Source organism: Echeneis naucrates, chromosome 4, assembly GCF_900963305.1.
Source record: "Echeneis naucrates chromosome 4, fEcheNa1.1, whole genome shotgun sequence".
Taxonomy (NCBI): Eukaryota; Metazoa; Chordata; class Actinopteri; order Carangiformes; family Echeneidae; genus Echeneis; species Echeneis naucrates.
In genome coordinates, this window is record NC_042514.1 from 1,006,002 (window position 1) to 1,025,418 (window position 19,417).

The 19,417-nt window shown below is 42.5% G+C and overlaps 1 protein-coding gene across 1 annotated transcript in view; it reads left to right on the plus strand.

Annotated features, from left to right (window-relative positions):
• LOC115042024 (adhesion G-protein coupled receptor D2) overlaps positions 1 to 19,417 on the plus strand; it is a 66,844-nt gene that overhangs the window by 15,306 nt on the left and 32,121 nt on the right. Inside the window, exon 19 of the mRNA XM_029500021.1 lies at positions 16,535 to 16,576. Within this exon, the coding sequence (XP_029355881.1) occupies positions 16,535 to 16,576 (42 nt within the window). The remainder of the gene's footprint in view (positions 1 to 16,534; positions 16,577 to 19,417) is intronic.

A 19,417-nucleotide genomic window follows, 5' to 3' on the forward strand; every position in this document is an offset into this window, starting at 1 on the left:
GTGGAGACCTGAGCGGTCTGCAGACCTGGCGTGACCTCGGCTTCCTGTTTGTTAACGACTTCCTGTTGCGTGTTTCACAACAGCAACAGCAATGTGTCCTTTTTTTTCTCATCACTAGTCTGCTGTTATTTTGATGTTTTGGGACAATAACATCAAAAAGTCAAACTGATCATCAGGAAGTGTTGACTAACAAGTTTTGTCCCATTTTCAGATAGTTTTTCTCTCTTTTTTTGGCCAATATGGCCACTAATGACAGACCTTCAGTTTTTTTCTGCTCGTTTACTACAAGACGCACTTTTTAAATGCAGAAATGATCATTTTGAAATAAGAGAAATCAGATTTCGTTTTTGGAGGGGCCTGCCTGCAAGAGCAGTCACAATACGAGAGCACCATGTCATGAAGTTGTATTTCAGCCAAGAGCAGCAGTTGTTTGTTTGCGTCAGTGAAGAGAACGCTAAAGAGTTTTGAGCGGATATGATGTTCCCTCGACTCGATTCAAACTTCGACTCTCGGGCAGTTTTTATGAACATCTTCACCATAAATACTGCCATGCCTCATCTGCTTCCTTATCAAGCTGGAGATAAATAGCATGGAGGTTGCTGTGTGTGTGTGTGTGTGTGTATGGTGGTGGTGGTGTGGGGGGGGCAGCTCTTTAGGGGGCCTATAAATCGCTCCACTCTTCGTCATCCAATCTCTAGGCAATGTCATTCAAAACCTGCACGCTATCCATTACCTGGGTATAATAGGCTCCTGGCCATGCAGTGTCCATCTTATTATTAGCCCATAACTTTCAACTATCAATAACTTTGAGCTGTAGAGGCCGACAATGTGGGGGGGTTGGTGGGACAGCACAGAGAGGTGAAGGAAGTTAGGGAGTCGGAAAGAAAATGTTAGGCTAACGATCGTCCTCAGCCGGTTGTCGAAAGCGTGAGGTTGGTTTGCTGTTTTGGTTTTTGATTCTATTTGTGTTGTGTGTCCTTTGGGTTGTGTTATGTCCGTTTGCCGCCTGTGGAGGGCAACGCTGTGCCTTGTCATTAGAGCGTGGATAAGTGGAGGGATCAGTCAGAGAATTTATCGGAGCAGATTCATTCATATTGCATTAAAGTCTTTTATATCACAGCAACTGATGACAACAATGTTTTTGCTCTTCTTATGAAATGAACAGAGTGGCGAGTGGTAATGAGATTTTACAGGCATTCAGCGAAGCTGTAGGAGTGAAATTTATCATTTCACTCAGGGTTAAATCCAACCAAGAAAGAAATACTATAAAGAACACAGTAATTTCACGTTCATCATTTCAATAGAAAAGGCTGGACGCTGTTGATCACTTCAGGATGTCTCCATTTTGAACTTTTAAGAAGCAGATTGTGAAGGACCAACTCTTTCAGAGCCGCTCAGATTCACGTTTTATGAATCGGTGTAATGGTTTTATGCTCATCTTGACCCGACCTCTTAAAATTGAAACAGTACGTTTTGCTTAGTCTTTAAGCTGAGAGCCATTTTAGACGCCTGCGAACTGCAGGGGAAAGAGGCCTTTTACTGAAGGCGCAGCTTTAACGCAGCTTTAAGCTTCAGTAGATATTCTTATTGGAATGAATGCAGCACCCTCTGACCTCCATAAACGCACAAAACAGACTCACAATAAACACACACTTAGCTAGTGGAGAATGACATCAGAGCGTATCCAAGATATAGATATGATCAATACAGTGTTGCTCTGCTTATTGATTTTTTTTTTTTTTTTTCCCCGGCCGTACGGGAGATTTGTTGTGAGTATGCAATCTGCTTTTACAGCATGTGAAGTGATTGTTTGAGGACGACTTTTTTATTCTTTATTTTTCTTATCAGTTGTGTAGCTTAGTAAACTCAATCCAATACATTTAGGATCAAGAGTTGCTGGTTCTACTCCCGCTCTAGCATGCAGAGGTTAGCATTAGCTCCACCAGGACTTCATCCATCTTTTATTATCTTCAGAAAAAATGTCTGTAAAATCTAAAATAACTCATCGTTCCACCTTTGACCTGAACTTGCATTGACTGAGATATATATTTTTTTGTTTCTTCTGACTTTCCTCTGTGCTGTTTTTCTGTCTCTTGCCTCCAGTGTAAAGTATTATGGTCTCTATATTCTTGGTTAATGACCTTCTATTGAAGGCTTTTTCCCGTGATGCATTGTGGGATATTGTGAGTGCACTCTATGGAGTATATATATATATATATATTTTTTTTTTTTTTACCGCAGATTCCACCTGATGGACTCTAAACACTTTAAACTTAAACATGTTTAGATTTCATTAATCTTCTAATTCAAAATATTTCACAGTTGGTAAAGACCCATCTTTGTGGCCTCTGAAAAGTTCTACATATATATTATTAGCTGCTGTTCTGCAGCGGGGCTGCCATGTCTGTGCGAACCTGAAGTCCCAACGCTGGTCCACGTTTTTAATGTAACGCCCTCAGAAGGATTTGAAACGTGTGCGTGTCACCGTTACCCTCCACCCCCTGTAGACCAGGAAGGTTATTTTAATTTCTCATTTTGGCAGAAGAAACAAAAACAGCAGAACTTGGATCCGGTTTCTCCAGTCAACTCATCTGGACCTGCACAACCGGCCCATTCAAAGCCAGATTTTCCCTTTCCTGTTGCCCCTCCCGCTCCCTTTTTTCCTGCCGTACCACATCGTAACTGAGGTTCACCCACGTTTTTAGGTCTGATCCTTGTTCTCCTGTAAACGAGCTGCGGCGGGCGAATTGACCATTTAGTTTCCTTTCTGTAAAGTGATTTATTTCGCACTCAGACCTGTTAGTCACGTCAGCCATGTTTCAGGTGTTTAAAGAGCAGGAAGAAAAAGGGATTACACAGAAAAAGTGATGAAGCAAGACGACGAAAGACACACACACACACACACACACACACACATTCAGAGGCTGTGTGATGGAGGGAAATGTTTTTCATTTCGGATTGTTGGAGGAAGCAGGAACCATATTCCCTCGTCGTCGACTGAAACTCGCTTCGCACGCAACCTGAAACGCACACTGGCCGTTTCTCCCAGTTGAGCAGAGTGTACTGGACGTACTGGGACAGGAAGTGACTCCATAACATCTTCCTGTTTGACGGATATTTTATTCCTGTTAGATACAAACTTATTTTCATTTATACAATAACATATATTTATATGTATGTACCAGCATGTATATACAGATAGTTTTATGTTTGTGTGTGAATTAGAAATACATTAAATGCAGCACTTGAACTAAATAAACTTATTAATATTTCCAGCCATTTAAAATATGATTTCACATAACAACAAATAATGTTTAAATAGAACAAAATATTTTTTCATGTTTGGAAGGAATAGAAAAAAAAAACTATCTGCAGGGGTGATGAAAACTTTTCAGTTAATGTAGTCATAGGTAAAGTCAGAGATTTATTTATAAATCCATATTTTAATTGGTGTCTCTGATAATTACGAGGTGGGATTGGGGAAAAAAAAAAAAAAAAAAAACAAGCAAATAAATGCATGACATGATTGTTTGCATTCTCATTGGCTGGCACAATAACTTTCCCTTTGAAAAAGAGTCCATGGTTTGCATTGCATCCTCAATTACCAGCCGCAGCATTAAAACCATATTCAAACGGGAAACCAAGGTCAGCGCCGACTCCCACCACACTTCCCCTACATGGCACTTATAATGAGGATGTAGCAAAGCTTTTTAAAGTAGTATATTTATAGTGTGTTTTGTCTCAACTTGTACTTATTTTTCCTCTTTTCATCTTTTCTGTATTTTATTATGATTTTCTTTAATGTTTGAACAGGATTAACATCAGCGCAGCACCGCTGCACATTTTATTCCGATGCACAATCGCCTACTTGAAGGGAGGATTTCTTACAGACGGGGGGCTTAATTCGAGTTATTAACATCAAGGTTTTTTGTGTGGAGACGCCCTCATAAAAATGGTCACCTAAGTAGTCTTCAAATTACCTCAAAAAGAGTCAGTGAAAGAGGCTTAAAATAAAAAAGCCTTTATTCTCCTCTACTGTAAATATTAAGTCTAGGAATAAGGAGATGGACCAGACAATGTGAATGAGGGGCAGCAGCAACTCAGATGAGAAGGGAGTGGGCTTTTTTTTTTTTTTAGGTGGGGGAGGGAGGTTGAAATACTATCAGTTTTTGAAACGATCCTGGGAAAATAAAGCGGTGAGAATAATAGGCTTCCTGTCAAGAGGTGAGAAAATTCCTGTCATTGCTCTCGCCGGCACCCTGAGACCTCTCCTTGTGTTAAACCTGCCGGCATTTATTTGCCTTAGAATTACCTGCCAGCTCAATTTAGTAATAGCCTGTGTCATAAGAAAGCAAACCGTCCCCTTTTTGCCCCCGCCAGGCCGTACCTGTGTCTGCATGTGTGGCCGTTTGTGTCTGTGTGTGTAGTAGACACGGAGTGTGTACTCTCATTTTCCCACTTTTTTGGGTTTTCATCTGTGTTTTGATGCATTTCTCTCTCTCTCTCTCTCTCTTTCTCTCTCTGTGTGTGTGTGTGTGTGTGTGTGTGTGTGTGTGTGTGTTAGTTATCCCATCAGCTGACTCCCAACTTCATGACCTCACCCCTCCACCTCCCCTCCTTCTCCCCCCACCGCCCCGTCACCCAAAATTACCCGTGTGGAAACAATGACCGTTCTATTTATAAGTTCACTGCCTTGTCTTTTGTGTTGGCCTGCTACACACACAGACACACACAGACACACACCATCATCGATGGCTGGCAGTGTCGAGGTTCAGGATCGGTCACGTTGCAGTAGATCTGTAGATTTTCCCCCTTTGATGAATACTTTGTGGGTAATTAGTGAGAACTGGGTCAACACGGGGCAAGAAAGCACAACCTTGTTGTTTCTTATAGTGGGGGGGTTGTAGGGTTGCGGGGTCAGGGGGGGGGTAAGGGTGTAGGGAGGTTAAAAGCCTGTCAAGCATTGGCTTCGATTTGCAGAGTTTAAAGCAAATAAATTCTCCTCAAAATGTGGAAAATGTGCATTTTCTGCAGTAAAATAAAAATAAAAATTCAAGTTAGAAAATCTGCTTGAATTGATCAGTTATTGTTGAGTCTGTGGTCGATTGGTCATATTTTAATCACTTTATATTTTAGTGTGGATTGAAGAAATGTTCTCATAATAATTCTAAACTTCAGTTAAACTCTCTCAGATGATCAGTTGTTCCCCCAAAGGAAACAAACGTTGACATGAATGTTCCTTTCAAATCTATCATGTCTGCCTTTGGCCACAGTTTCATAACTGTAAAGTGAGATAACATCACAATTAAATGACTAATTTAAATAAATGTATTTATTATTGAAATTTCAAAGAAGTCCTCCTTGAAATAGTCGGACGTCAGTTACTGATTTATGACACCAAACAAACGATTTCTTCAATGATGTTTGATTCTATTGGAGAATAAAATAAATGAGGATCAGTCAAAATGAATTTTTTGGACTGAGAGTCTATTTAGGTCTGATTTATGATTCTGATGTTTTCCCCAATCACCCCCCCCCTCCCCCCCCAACTGTGTAAACATCATCAGCTCGTTAGGAGACGATGAAAATCCCACGCAGAGATGATTTATGGGTAGTGAGCGGGGCGGCTACCTGTTTGTTTTACTGCCTGTGTGGAAGTAAACAAAACAGCAGCAGGACACTGATTGGGACGTTGATGCTGACCCCCCCAGCTCGTCCCCGTCAGACACCACGGGTCACTTCCTACGCACGTCAACGCACACAGATACACACTCTCCCCGCTGCATATTCACATCCACATGTTGATTCCAATTAATCTGCTTCTCATCTGGGGGGGTTGTGTTGGGGGGGGGGGGGGGGGCACTGAAAGTGGCTTAAACTTTCACACACACAACCTGAAAGCCCCGTCTGACAGATTGCACCAGGCCTGGGCTCCTTCTTACACTGAGCAGATGTGGTCTCCCACTTGTTTTCCTTAGTAATTATCCCTCATTAAGTGAAAGCATGTGCCAATCAAACAGCTCGGAGAGCGAGAGCAGGACCCGGGCCAGGGCAGAGCGAGGGGGAGGGAGGGAGGCAGAGAGACCTACAGCCTCATCTCCCACAGTTTTTTAAAGCTCAGTGTCATTTCAGAGTCATTAGTAGATTAAAGGCACGTCGTCGTGCCGAGCGAGAGCTGCAGCAGCTGCAGCACCGGCATTATTATGGCTCATTTGACTTTCTAGTGGAAACAAATTTGATGATTATCACATTTAACACTTGCCATGTTCAATTAAAGCTTAATACCATGTAGACTTTTTCATCTTAAAGGGTTTTTTTTTTTTTTTTTTGCATCAACAGCAAGGCACTCTTTTTTCCGGGGCGGTAAATCTTGAGGTCTCCGTTCAGAAATAATGAGTAACATGTTTCAGATAAAATTAGAACATTATTTTTGTGGAAAACTTGAAGCTTAATCAAACATGTCTCATGTTAAATTATAATGTTATAATGTTTGTTGTAATGTTGATTATTTGGGGCCCAGACTGGAATTCTTGTTAAACTAAAAGTCAGTCTGTGATTTCATTAGTGCTGGTTTGACTCATCAGATATCTGCTTATTAAAAATCATATTCATCATTAATTTAAAGTTTAATATTCTCCATAAAGTCTCACAAGCCGAAGAGATGCAGATCCTCGGTTTGTTTTTCTTATGAATTAGGTTTTATTTTAAAATGAGCTAAATGTCAGTGAATGCAAAATAAACCCCCATTCGAGTCGATGTAACTCCACTGAACTGTTCTCGTTGTTCAGTTTCTGAAATGGAAAGTACAGCATCATATTTCTGTCTTTGTGGCTGTTCATTTTTGGAGCCTCCCACATTTTTAAGTCCATCCTCAACTTCACCCCAACGACTCAATCTTTAGATAACGATTAACCGCAAACTTGAAATCTCCAAAAATGTTTTCGTGAAAACGAATTTCTCTGCTTTGAAACTGTCAGACTTGGTTGAAAATGGTAATTATCATTCAAATTAACATCATTCTTATAATAGAAAATGCTTAAAAAAAAAAACCAAGAACAATAAAATAAGTTTTTCCCATCATGCCTTTCAGACTGTGACAAAAGCAGGACTGATCCTCTCAACAAAAAAAGCTGGTGGGGGGGGGGGGGGGGGCAGTTCTCTTCCAAAAAATGAAAGAGACAAAAAGCAGAAAGAACGAAGATATATGAAGTCCTCATGTCGATGAACTACCATTCATTTTCACTTTGAAGTCCCGCGAACCGTAGTGAAGTGTGATTGCATGTGACAGTCGCCGAGTCTGCCGGTTTATCATGATGGATACACCCTGCCACTGCGCCACCGCGCCACCGCTGTCGCACACGTGTACATGCATGCACACGCTCAGGCAGACGCACACAGCACAGAGGTGCCCTTTTAGCTGCTGCTCTGTTGTGAGGATATTAAGCAGTCACACTCGCTTTAATAAAACCAATATTATTGTTCTCAGTTAGAAATAATTTGTGCCTTTTAAAACACATAATTTATTCATTTCCAAATACTGTTTCTGCAGACAGTTTCTTCCCAAACCCGCACAAGGTCAGACACAGATACAGCAGCACAGCACGGCGCGCAAGTCACCCTTTGACAATTCACACGTCTAAATAAGTGAAAGATTCTCTCCCTCTTCTTCTGCTCCTCTTCCTCGCCTCTGTGGACGCACACTGCGCTCGCACTCCACCTGCACACTTCTTGATCTTGACACATGCCATTAACCTCAGATTGGCTCACCTCAGCTGGGAAACAGGAGAGCAAACACATCCCATAATGGAGCCCGGAGCAATCTTCTTCCTGTTCTGTACCCAAAAGCAACTTGTTCAGATTTTGCATATTGCATCCATTTGTCATTGTTAGTCAAGGGCACGGCAACACAGTCTTGTCAGCGGCGCAATTTTAGATCTTCTGTTTCTGTGCATGCATAAGATCTGTGCGTGTGTGTGTGTTTGTGTGCGCACATGTATCTGTTAGGTGATTTTAAATTTGTTTTCACGCCTACAACTGTATGCATATGAATGACACATTACAGAGCAGCTCAAGACGAATAGACCAAGGGCAAGCATCCCATTGTTCCCTGAACAAAGTACTCTTTATGCAAAAAACAATGTTCCACATGTTCCTCTAGCTGAACCTGAGTTTCTGCTCAGGCGGATTTCTTACCTGCCACCAGTTATAATCCTGAAAATGCCATCTTCGGTTTCCAGGTGAGAAGGCGTACTTGTACGTCAGTTGGTGTTTCTGTGGAACAGAGGAAACCCAGTAGAGGTGAAAAAGTTGAACGTGTCACGAAGGTGTCGTGTGTGTGTGTGTCTGTGTGTGTGTAAAGCCTCCTGCCAGGCTGTTAGTGGCTACCAGCTGGACGTCAGTGTAGAGATCCCCTTAGATGACTAAATTAATAAACTCACATGTATGATTTGTTTCTCTTGCTGCCTCTCAGCCGTCTGTCTCGTACAGTTTTGATGCCGTGTTTGACTGCTGGGTGCGCTCACATGTTGCGCTGCGGCGCAAAGATAATGAGAGTTGTCAGGAGTTGTGTATCTTCTGGAAACTGCTTATTAATTGAAAGAGCAAATTTGCCAGTTTGTTCATGTACAGTCTGACAGGCTGTCTGGAAGGAGCTTAACTGGCTCATTAATGGCAATTTAGACGCTACAAAACGTAGAAGATTTCACAGTTTGTGTATCGCTGAGATTAAAGTGGAGGAAAATATACTGCTATGTTTTCATAAATGCACACAAAGTCCACAGATTTGTCTGTCTACGAGGGCTTTGTGTAAATAACCTTGTGTGTGTGTGTGTGTGTGTGTGTGTGTGTTTCTGTAAAGGTATTTAAACAGAAACAGAAGGTTTGTAGTGTCAGTGAAGTGTGTGTGTGTTTCTCTCGTCTGAAGTGTTTCTGGATTGGTGTATATTCATATTGAAGAACGTTGTGTTGTGTTTTTGTGTGTCTGTATAAGGTGTCTGATGTGCCCTAAGCTGGGTTTAAGGTGACCTCAGCTAGCAGCTCTGAGGAGGAGCCTTATTGGGTGGTACAGACTGTCAGTCAAACAGTAGCCCCGCCCTTGGCCCCTCCCCTCTAATGAACATCATGTTGTATACTGAGACCAGAAACTCATCAGGGAGGAGGAGGGACATTTTTCCATAGACTTCAACACATACCATTAAAAAGTCCAGTCACCAGTCTGATCAAGCAGAAACCCGTGACCTATAACCACGTCTTTGTGAGTGTCAGTAACACAATCAGTGTAAGAGTGTATTGAGACACAGTTGTGCGTTCACACACGTGTCAGTGTGTACAGTTCCTATAAACCAGATCCAGTCCCCAGCTGCTGGTCCCGGTCCAGGTTCGGCTCTCCTCCAACATTTTTTCCTCTCTGTCAGTGGAAAACTATGCAATTAGAAAACACCCGGTGAGATTGACAGCACGATCACATACAGTTTGATTGGGGGGGTAAGTATTTTTAATTAAACAGCTCTCTGTGCTGGCAGCGTGCTCCCCCTCCCCAGTTCAAAGCCTCCCGCTCTGACCCATGTGTTAAAAGTTTGTATCAGTTTTCCGTTGGTCTGTTTTGCTTGGCGCCGAAGACACGCAACCCCTAAATTGTCTTGTTTAAAAGCAAGTTTGTTTACAGTTCACTCTCCCTCTTGTGCTCTCTTTACCACCCCTCCATTACATTACCACATGTGTGCAGTGTGATCAGGTTCAGGGTGGAGTTACCCGCCCCCGTCCGTCCGTCCTGCGGCGGACACAGTTTGTGCAGAAACCTCAAAATGGAGTTGATTTTAAGGAGAAAGTGTAAAAAAAAAAAAATCTAAATAATTAATTAGTGGACAAACAGGGATCCACCCCCCTCCGGCCCCCTCCGGCCCCCCGCCCTCTCAGCTTTATTTAAACGTTGAAACAACAAAAACGAGTGCTCATCTGTTACTTAGGCACTTCATCAATAAGGTTTGTCCGTCTGATGTAAAATCGATATGACACACACTGACACCATGCCAGAGTCGTGGCATTTGTCATCGACTGGCAATAAAGATATGTCACAATTGATTTTAGCCCATTTTGCCCCCCCCCCATCTCTATCTCCTCCCACTCTTTTGCAGTAGCTATAATAAAAGAAATAAATGAATGTTATTATGACAGAGGCATGGTCAGCCTCTCCAAACTCAATTAATATTAAAGCTGTAATGATCCGAAAGGCTGCGTGTTTTTTCATGGAGACGTTAAAGAAGAACAGAGGAGGGATGGATAGATGGGGGGGGGGTCTGTTCCCCGGAGTGAAAAGGTTTTGTTTTGGTCTTCTTTTTTTTTTTTTTTTCTCTCCTCCTAATTCCATTTTGGGTTTCGCTGCTGGAGTATTTTGTGCTCCACCATGAAAAACACAAAAAACCAAAAAACAAACCAACAAAGCAATCCTCTGTGACCTTGGACTGATGGAGTTTAAGAGTCTTAAATCATGTACAAACTGCGAGGAAATGCCCAGTGTGTGTGTTTGTGTTTGTGGCTTTACGAGTCCCGGGTTAAACCAGCATTTTTTTTATCTTAATGTAAGTTGTTTATAATTATACCGTGCTATTCTTGGCTGCACTGGTGGCCGGTTTCATGCAGCCTTGGTCAGGCTGACAGCGCTGATTGGACTTCTGTCTGCGGACGAGGAGGTTTCAGAGCCGGTTATATTTGTTACGTATAGAAACAAACGTTTGGCCGTAGAAGTGCGATTATGAAAGCTGAAAACGGCACCAAGCTTTACCGGCGATCACCTGCGTGTGCCGTTCTTGTGCAGGTCCATGTGTCTCCAGAGTTTATATGTGTGCGCTCCACACTCTGCCCGCTGTGTGTAATGCTGCTGTGTGAGATTTGACATTGCAGTTTGTTGCCGCTGGGTTGTGTACTCAAGTTGCGCTGGTGGTAGCGAGCAACATCTGTTTCGGGCTTGTTGTTCCTCTTGGCTGCTTTTCAATTGGATTTCCTCAAGCAGGGCCAAAAGCTGTCACCTCTGCCAGGCTCTGTTAGCGATCACCGCCGGCCCCTATATTAAGTAGGTGGTTCAGGGCTAAGCTAATAACTCTCCCTCCTCTCCTGAGCCATAACACACCAAGACTACAACTGCTGCCGGCCTCAGTGTGCGCCTGTTTGTGTGTGTGTATACCCTTTTTTTTTTTTATCTCTGGCTGTTCCCCTGCAGAGGAAGGCTGGCTTGGGGGTCCCCTCGTCAATGTGACAGCTCTGTGTGTGTAATAGCTCCTCTCAGAGACTTGACTGATCTACTTTCCCAAATCAGGTACCCTACGACGGAAACAGGAAGAGCGCTTTGACCCCGGCGTGACACACACAGATTCTGATGCGTCATCTTGGAGAGAGTTGAACAAAGGCTTTAATCACACCGAATGGACATAACAAACAGATGTAGTCAGTCGTAGCCGTCAGGAATGAAGGTATTTGGGTTTTTTTAGTTATCTTTTGTCTTACAGTTTAGCAGGAAGAGAGAGAAGAGCACCAAGCACACATTCCCCATGTTAGTTGTTGGTCGAATGCACAAGCTGACTTTTACTGAAGAACTTCAGTGAACGTTCAGGAAGTGCAGCGACTTCGATGTCGCCTGAATGTTTTTGGATGGATGGAATGACAACGCAGAGTCTTCCCCCTGCTCGACCCGAGCGAAGCTCATCTGTGTTTTCCGGAGTTTTTGTTGGGAGGTGTTTTCCTCATCAAGCTGACACGTCGAGCGGCCGGCTGCCCGTCTACCTGCCCGCCTGTCTGCCTTCACGTCTTCCTGCCAGCTCCTCCGGCCAGCTGGAGCTGCTACACAGAGCTGGATCTGAACTGAGGACCTGCAAAGTATCAACTCCCTGTTTCACAGCACTGACAGACACTTTGATTTGACATGCCATGAGCAGTTAAAGTGAAAGTTATGTATACATGTTAATTAAACTGTTTATGCATGGAGGGGTCAGAGACATTAGCAAGTCCCAGCGCAGAAGTGTGAATTTCTTTTCTTTTTCCTCCATCGCAGCGTTTTCACCTCTTCTGTCTCTCATTTCCGTAATGATTACCAGGTGCGAGGGCAGAGTTTTTCCTCCCCCTTTTTTTTGCCAAGTGCTGATGCAGATAGCTCTATTTGTGAAAAGCGTCTCTGTGTGTTTGAATTTGGGCTGGGATATTTGACGTCGGGTCCAACTTGCTCAAATAGCTCTCATTTTTGGCATCAGGTGACAGTGAAGCCCGGAGTTCTCCGAAGAGATGTGGAGGTTGCGGTTTTCGCCCACTTAAGAGAAAACTGTCGGCCCAATTGAAAGATGTCATTTGTGAAAAGTATATCTATTTTGATTTTTGATGTAGGATTAGACAAGTATAAAACATTTTTGACATTGAGCAATGGCAGTGCCGGAGGTTCTGTGTGAAACATGTGGTTTACGATTACGCCGAAGGCAGAAAGCAAAAAGCAGAGATACCTCATGTATGAAAGCTTTCTGTATGTTTTTTTTATTTAAATGTGGAATGAGGCTGAAACGCCGAAGCAGCCAGCTGGTGCTGTGTGCCACATCAATGCAGGAAATTCTTCTCTTTCAGTCTTATTGCTCTGCTTAGGTTGAGCTTCATTTAAGCAGCGTGTTGTGTCATGGTAGAATTGCCTAAATGACTGACATTAAGTGTTTGTAAAGGCTGGATTCATTTCCCCTCCAAGACGATGTAGACCAGGTCTGTTTGAATATATTTACTTCAAATCATATAAACAGTCGAGCTGCATTTAGTAGAAACGCTATCGTACTCATTTATCTCTATTTTTCATCAGGTAACATAGTCTGGGTGAGGACTTTTTCAACCGCTCGCCATAAAAATGTTTAGTTCGAATTTCAAACCGAGAATGGAGGCTCCTCTGTTTGAGAAAATACACCACTTATTATTTATGATATCAATATTTTTCGAATATGTTTTCTCATTTATAAGAAGATCTTATAAATAATTCAGTCTTATTCAACTGATCAGTCTTTCCATAAATTTCTCATCTACAGATTTTCAATAAGCTTTAGGTGGAAAACTTTCTTGCTTTCTGAAAATGGGTTTTTAATCTTCTTTGATTCCAAATATCTGTTTGAAAGTTCTAACTGTGGATATTCACAAATCAGATTTCTTTTATTTGTTTAATTTTTATTTTCAAACTTTCAAACACAGATGGTTGATCTGTTCATATAAATGCACCTCCATACATTAACAATAACTGTAAATCCCAAGAAATAATGGAACTTGAACGAACTCTAAAGAGAAATTTGTTCCGTCTAATAAATGTAAGGCAGATAAAAGTGGACAGATGGACGTGTTCAGGCCTACAGACTGTGTAAAGTGGCTTCATTAGTACTTCTAAAATGGCCGTGAGTTGCAGGCCTGTGTTCCTGGACTGACACTGATCTCTGCAGACCTGCAGCGTTTCCTTTGATGAGCGGAGATGATGAAATTATTTCGTTGTTCGTTGTGGGAATTAGCTCTTTCTATAGTCTTTAGACATTTTTACTTTTTTGCACCAGAAACTGGGTTTATATTTCAGACAAACAGAAACATATCGCAGAAAAACTTTTTCTTCTCCCTCATTAAATAAAAGAGCAGTTTTCATTTTTCTGTCCGACTTTACGTAAGTGGAGAGTTGATAAAAATTCAGCTGCTGCTTTTTAAGGGAAGGACATTTACAGGTGTTGTCTGTGTGGGTTTTTTTTTTTTTTTTGTATTTCAACCAGAAGGCGAAATGGAGAAAGTAAACTGCTAATTCCGGTCAGACTGATACTGTTGGTGTAAATAAATTGATCCCTGTTCTGTTTTTTTCTGAGACAAATGGGGAACAAATGTTATTTTCTGTCTTGCATTGCAACATAACGCGTCTCTCTGGGGTAATGGTGTTTTTGGTCAAACAGTGTTTGTTGGCTTTAACTTTTTAAACATACAATTGTTCCTTAATTATCTGGATGCTAATTAATTTATGCTCCCTTGTTTGATGTACAGTACAGTCATACTTTGAAAGCAACCGTGTTCGTTCTTTGCATAAATTTACACCATTTGCTGCCGAGTTCAAAAGAAACGGGACGGAGTTTAGAAAAGCACACATGCATTTAAATAATGCGCCCCATTTTTCCGTCTCTGTTTGTTTTTTAGTGGGAATATTAATGAATTAACATTTTAAACAATCCATCATTATTGTTCTGCAGCCACTTATTTTTAACTCAATTATATTTTAATAGATCATTTTTCCTAATGTGCACAGTATGTTCTCCCCACTTTGTTCACTACACAACAAAAGATTAATTGCAAATAAGAGGATTGATCAAAAACATGATAATCAAATTGCAACAAGAAGTTGGAAATTGCAATTCTAATGCAATACAATACAATACCCACCGTCCGTTGTTGTTGTTGTTCACAGCACGTGTGTTTATGTGCATCCGCTGAGCCAGTGTGTCACGATCTCTGGTAAATGGATCGGTAATTAGCAGCAATTGTTTAAAAAGAACGTGACTTGTTCAGAAAGTGTCAACCCACCATGATGACCCGTCGGTTTGTCAGTTGTTGTTTTGAAGCGTTTAGTTTAAAATTTGACCATCGGACATCTTGATTTTCTTTTTTCCAAACCAGCAGGTCGCCTTCAACTCAACAGGAAACGTTTATTGAGGTAACAGAAGGTGAACAATTTTCCCATAGATTTCAATAGAATCTGACTTCTTTTTACATCCAGAGATGCCACCTGAAGGCTGTCTGATAAAATGCAGGTTTAAGACTCCAAAGCACTGACTTTGCTTTACTTTCCTCTTTTATCAGCGGCCTGTAAGGGACAGTCGGACTTTATTTTAGTGAACAACAACAAAGCAGCTCTGTTGTTGGTTCAGATCGAGAGAAAAGCACATTTAATGGAGGGAAACAAAAGCAGGTCATTATCATTAATTTTATCATTTTTCCAGCACAAAAAAATAAAAAATTCAGGCTACAATCCAAATATCTGCCAAGATAATAATAATAAGTGTGAGTTCTTCTGCATGTGGTGCAGCACGAACATGGTGGTTTGTCTGAAGTATAAATTTCCGCTCTCACCTCATTGATGCTGTCAGCTGTGACCTAAACGATCTCTCCTTCACTGTCACTGTTGTGGTGTCGAGAGTTCAGCTGAAGTCGATCTAACATGCGACTCAAAGATCAGATCTGAGCATCAGATCCCGCGTTGTCTTCGGTGTGTCGCCGTAAAGAGGATGGATGTCTGAAGGTGTCAGCTGACAGCCCGACAGACGGGGCAGTTCGGTCCTTGGAGGATGGCGGGGCGGCCGCCGGGAGGTGAATTGGCAGTAGCTCGGGCTAGAGGTCGCCGGCGTGGGCCCCGTCGTCGGGCTGTCACTTTTCAATGGGCCCCCAAATCATGTTGTCAATGGTGATGCATCAAGATCTCCCACTGGCAGAAATTGGACGCTCCAAACTGGAGTTGATTGATGCGCTGACCAGGTCGTGGCTGTCCGTCCTCAGGACGTGGCCCTTAACCGCCGGTCTGAAGAGGTGAACATTTAAAAGTTCTCCCTCTTCAGTGTGAGCTTCACTGCCTTATCAGAGAATCTGCTGCATCTATCAGAGCTGACAGTTGTAGGATTTTTCCAGCCTTTTGTGTCTCGGCTCGGTTCCATTCAGGCGGCGGGATTACATATGGCCTGAAGGCGAATGCACAGCTTGCAGGTTCAATGGCTGCCACAGCGGAATGAAATGACAAATAACTGTTTTTCTGTTGACTAAAAATGCTTCCTTTATGCATCCAAGGGCATGGCATTCTTGGGCCCAGGGTACTAGCCGTGGAGTTTATTGAACATGAAATATCTTCTTTTATGTGTCAGTTTTCCATTATGCTCCCTGTGTCTCTTTCTCTGCTCTCCTCCAATGATTTTTCTTGATAGGCTCGTCTGGTCGGAGTTGCTCTCTTTGTGTGTTTGTGTGTGTCTGTTAACATGCACTTGTGCTCGTACTGTCTTTGTGTCCTCGTACTTTACATACATAATGCCCACAAATTAGCGGACTTTTGTGCATCTGTTTACACCCATTTTTCGCTGTTCTGTCATACATGTGTGCGTTCCCGAGTCTCGCAGCGCAGAATGAACACTTGAGATTTTTTTATTTCGATAAAGCTGTGTGGGACCTTGGGCTGGAGCCTTTGATGGCTCCGTGGGGGCTAGGATGAGGAGCGCCGGCATTGTAGACGAAACAAATGCGAGCTGAGTCTTGTGGAGGTGGCCCAGTTTGGAGAAGTTTTGCTCTTTCATGTCCAGCTTCTTCTCTCGTTAGATTTAACTACCGTCTCACTTCAGCTCTGGATAGCTAGAGAGATATTTATCAGAAGGAATCAAAGTATCTGGTGCTTTTTTTGGAAAAAAAAAATATATATATATTTTCTTTGTCTTCACAAATGGATAAGAGAGAAAACAACTGTAACAACTTTGTCCTCCTCCTGGTTTCTCTCCTCTCCCTCTTTCTTTGTCTGTTTTTGCAGGGCCTGTTCATCTTCCTGATATATGGGGTGTACAACACAGAGGTAAGTCTGCATTGTGTCTCAAGGCTGTCGGAGTGAATGAGAGAAATGACAAGTTTCTGATGGGCTCCCTGCTTAAAAGCTGTGTGGGTGGGGTGTGTGTGCGTGTGTGTGTGTGTGTGTGTGTGTGTGTGAGATGGGAGGAGGGATGGGAAGGTAGAGGAGGGGACATCGTTTCCACGCGAGCATCCCACTGCCCTTCATGCTTGGACTAACTTATATGCATCCGAGTCCGACCATTAAACACTGACACGCCGCCGTTCTCAGCCACTCATTCCTCACCCACAATGGCTAATATTTCACTGCCTCTTTAAGTTTTTAAACTCACGGCCCTCCATTTAGCATCCTGACAAAGCCGCTGGCCGGGGCTTGGCGGCCCCCCCTCCACCCTCCATAGTAGGACCAAAATAAGAAAAACAATATGCAACGAAGAAGTGAGGAAATATCGTACTGAGACGCTGCGTTATTACCATTTAGATACGCCGCGGCTGTGTAGGGCGGCAGCAGCGGTGGAGAGATTCGTTGTAATGGATGAGACTTCAGTCATGAAGATCCTTCTTGGTCAGATGCGGCTCTTAGTGGATGTAAATAGGTTAACTTTGTGAATAAGAGATGATGCATCCATGTTGCCTTAAAATTCAGCAGCGCTCTCTGAATTCGTGGACTCATTCTGAGGTGTTTCCCGCTCTTCGTTCCAAACTTTGGACAGAACTCCCTTCGAGTTGAGAACAACCTCTGAAAACACACTTGGTGTAAAGTCGTCTCTGAATAAAACGTGTATGTGGAGGTTTGTGCGTTTAGATAAAAACAGAAAGAAAAGTTGCTCTAACAGACTTCTTTGTGTGAGCTGTGTGAAGTTTATCTCTCATAGCTCAGTGATTCGGATCAGACGTCCTTATTTTAGCTTCCTCTCATCGCCACCATCTTCTGCAGAGCGCCCGGCTCACAGACACCAGCTCTGTAGAGCCGGCTGAAATAAATCAACTCTGCTTTTCTGCTTAAGTTGCTTTTTTTTTTTGTTTTTTTCAGACTCCTGTGTTGTCCTTGACCCCGGGTTTCTCCCAGTTTGTGTGCAGCTCTTGTCTGTGTTCTGGTTTTTCGTCTTTGTTAACATTTCTTTAAAAATAATTATAATAATGTTTCTGTTCCATTATTCACTTCCACACATTTCTCTCCTCCTCTGTGCTCACATCACCTCTTCATGGCTTTTGTGTTTCCAACTCATTTATTCTCCAGGTTGTGGCAAAGGCTCCTGTCAGGTTCAACTTTCATTCTTCTGGAAAGCAAAAAAAGAAAGACAGAAAAAGAAATTTGCTCCAACAGAAAAAAAGTTCTGAATGAGAACAATCAAATAAGAAATATTTATTTCTGATACTTTGAATGACAAAGAGAGTCTCAACTTTCTCTCTCCGGTGCGGATGAACGTTTATGTCTGCAGCACAAAGACACCATTGGACAGACCTGGTGGATGAAATCGTTCCTACTTTGCGTGAATGTTGGCAGGCCTGCAAAAGTATCAGAGCTCGAAGCTGCTGAGTGAAACTTTGCGACTAAAGTTGTGTGTGGTTGTTGACCTGGTGGAACAAATGAGCCTTTAACCATCCTGGTGAGAGTGTTTTACTTTGATATGCTAAAGAAAGGTGTGGAGTTAGTTTTTGCTTCAAAGTGAGAAACGCTCCACTCATGAGGCTGCTTTCCAGGCGCAGTAATTACAAATATGGCGAAGAAGGCAGACTGTGTGTGCCGCAATTGGGCTCAAAATGCCGCGTTTTAATTGCTAATTACCTGACAATAGCTCTCCATTATTCATTGCAATTAGCTTTTCCTTGGTGGTCACCTTGTAATCCCACGCTTTGATGACCTTTTATTTCCATCAGCTCCAAGGATGTCGGCAGGTGTTGTCGGGCGCGCTGCTTTCATATGGTAATCGCTTGGCGCTGTTTACGTGACGATCCGCGTTTTGCATCGTGGAGAAACCTTGAGTGTGCGCAAAACCTCTTAAACACATAACGATCATGTAAAACAATGCCCTTCCCCTCATTGTCAAATGATTAATTAAGTTGTGTCATGTAATTGCCTCGGCACGCAGGCTGCGTTTGATATCGGTGAAATCCCTCCATTAAACAACGCAGCCGCTCCAACATCTGCTGCAGATGCTGTCAGAAACACAAACATGAATCTGCTCCGTCACAGCGCTGCAGCTCTCTTCATTATGTGGCCCTTCAACGCTGGGATGTATGCAAAACACCGTCTGTGTGTGTCTGTGTGTGTTTGTGTGTGTGCGCTCAGTGTGGTGTCATAATTTATAACACGCCGTGACTTAATGAAGCCATAAGCCATAATGCATATTCACTAACGTGGTGGGCCGGGCTGCTGTGATGAGTGCCCAGTGAGAGCTGACAAAGTGCACAGACACACACAGACACACACACACACACACACACGCTGCTCATAAGTGGAGGCTTTTCATGCAAGACTTCAGCCTAACTGACTGAACTAAAGTCACACTGAGTCATTTCCGCTGTTTGTTTTTGTTATCTATCTTTTTAATTCAACAGATTATTCTGCTGTCCTGTTTAAAACCAAAGCGCCTCTGGTTTAAATAATTTTCATGTTCATATGCCATGAAGATGCAATAATACAAATATCCGCCCTGTATGGGTGAAAAATAGAAATCATCAAAATGACAAATCCTGTTATTTAATTCAGCAGGGACACACATTTATTTATAGGTCTAGTATTATTTTATGTTGAGTAAATTTTCCATGTTGAATATTATTTTCCACCATAGGTTGTGTTTCTAGTCATTTTTATAATTATTTGATTGTACTAAATTATATATAC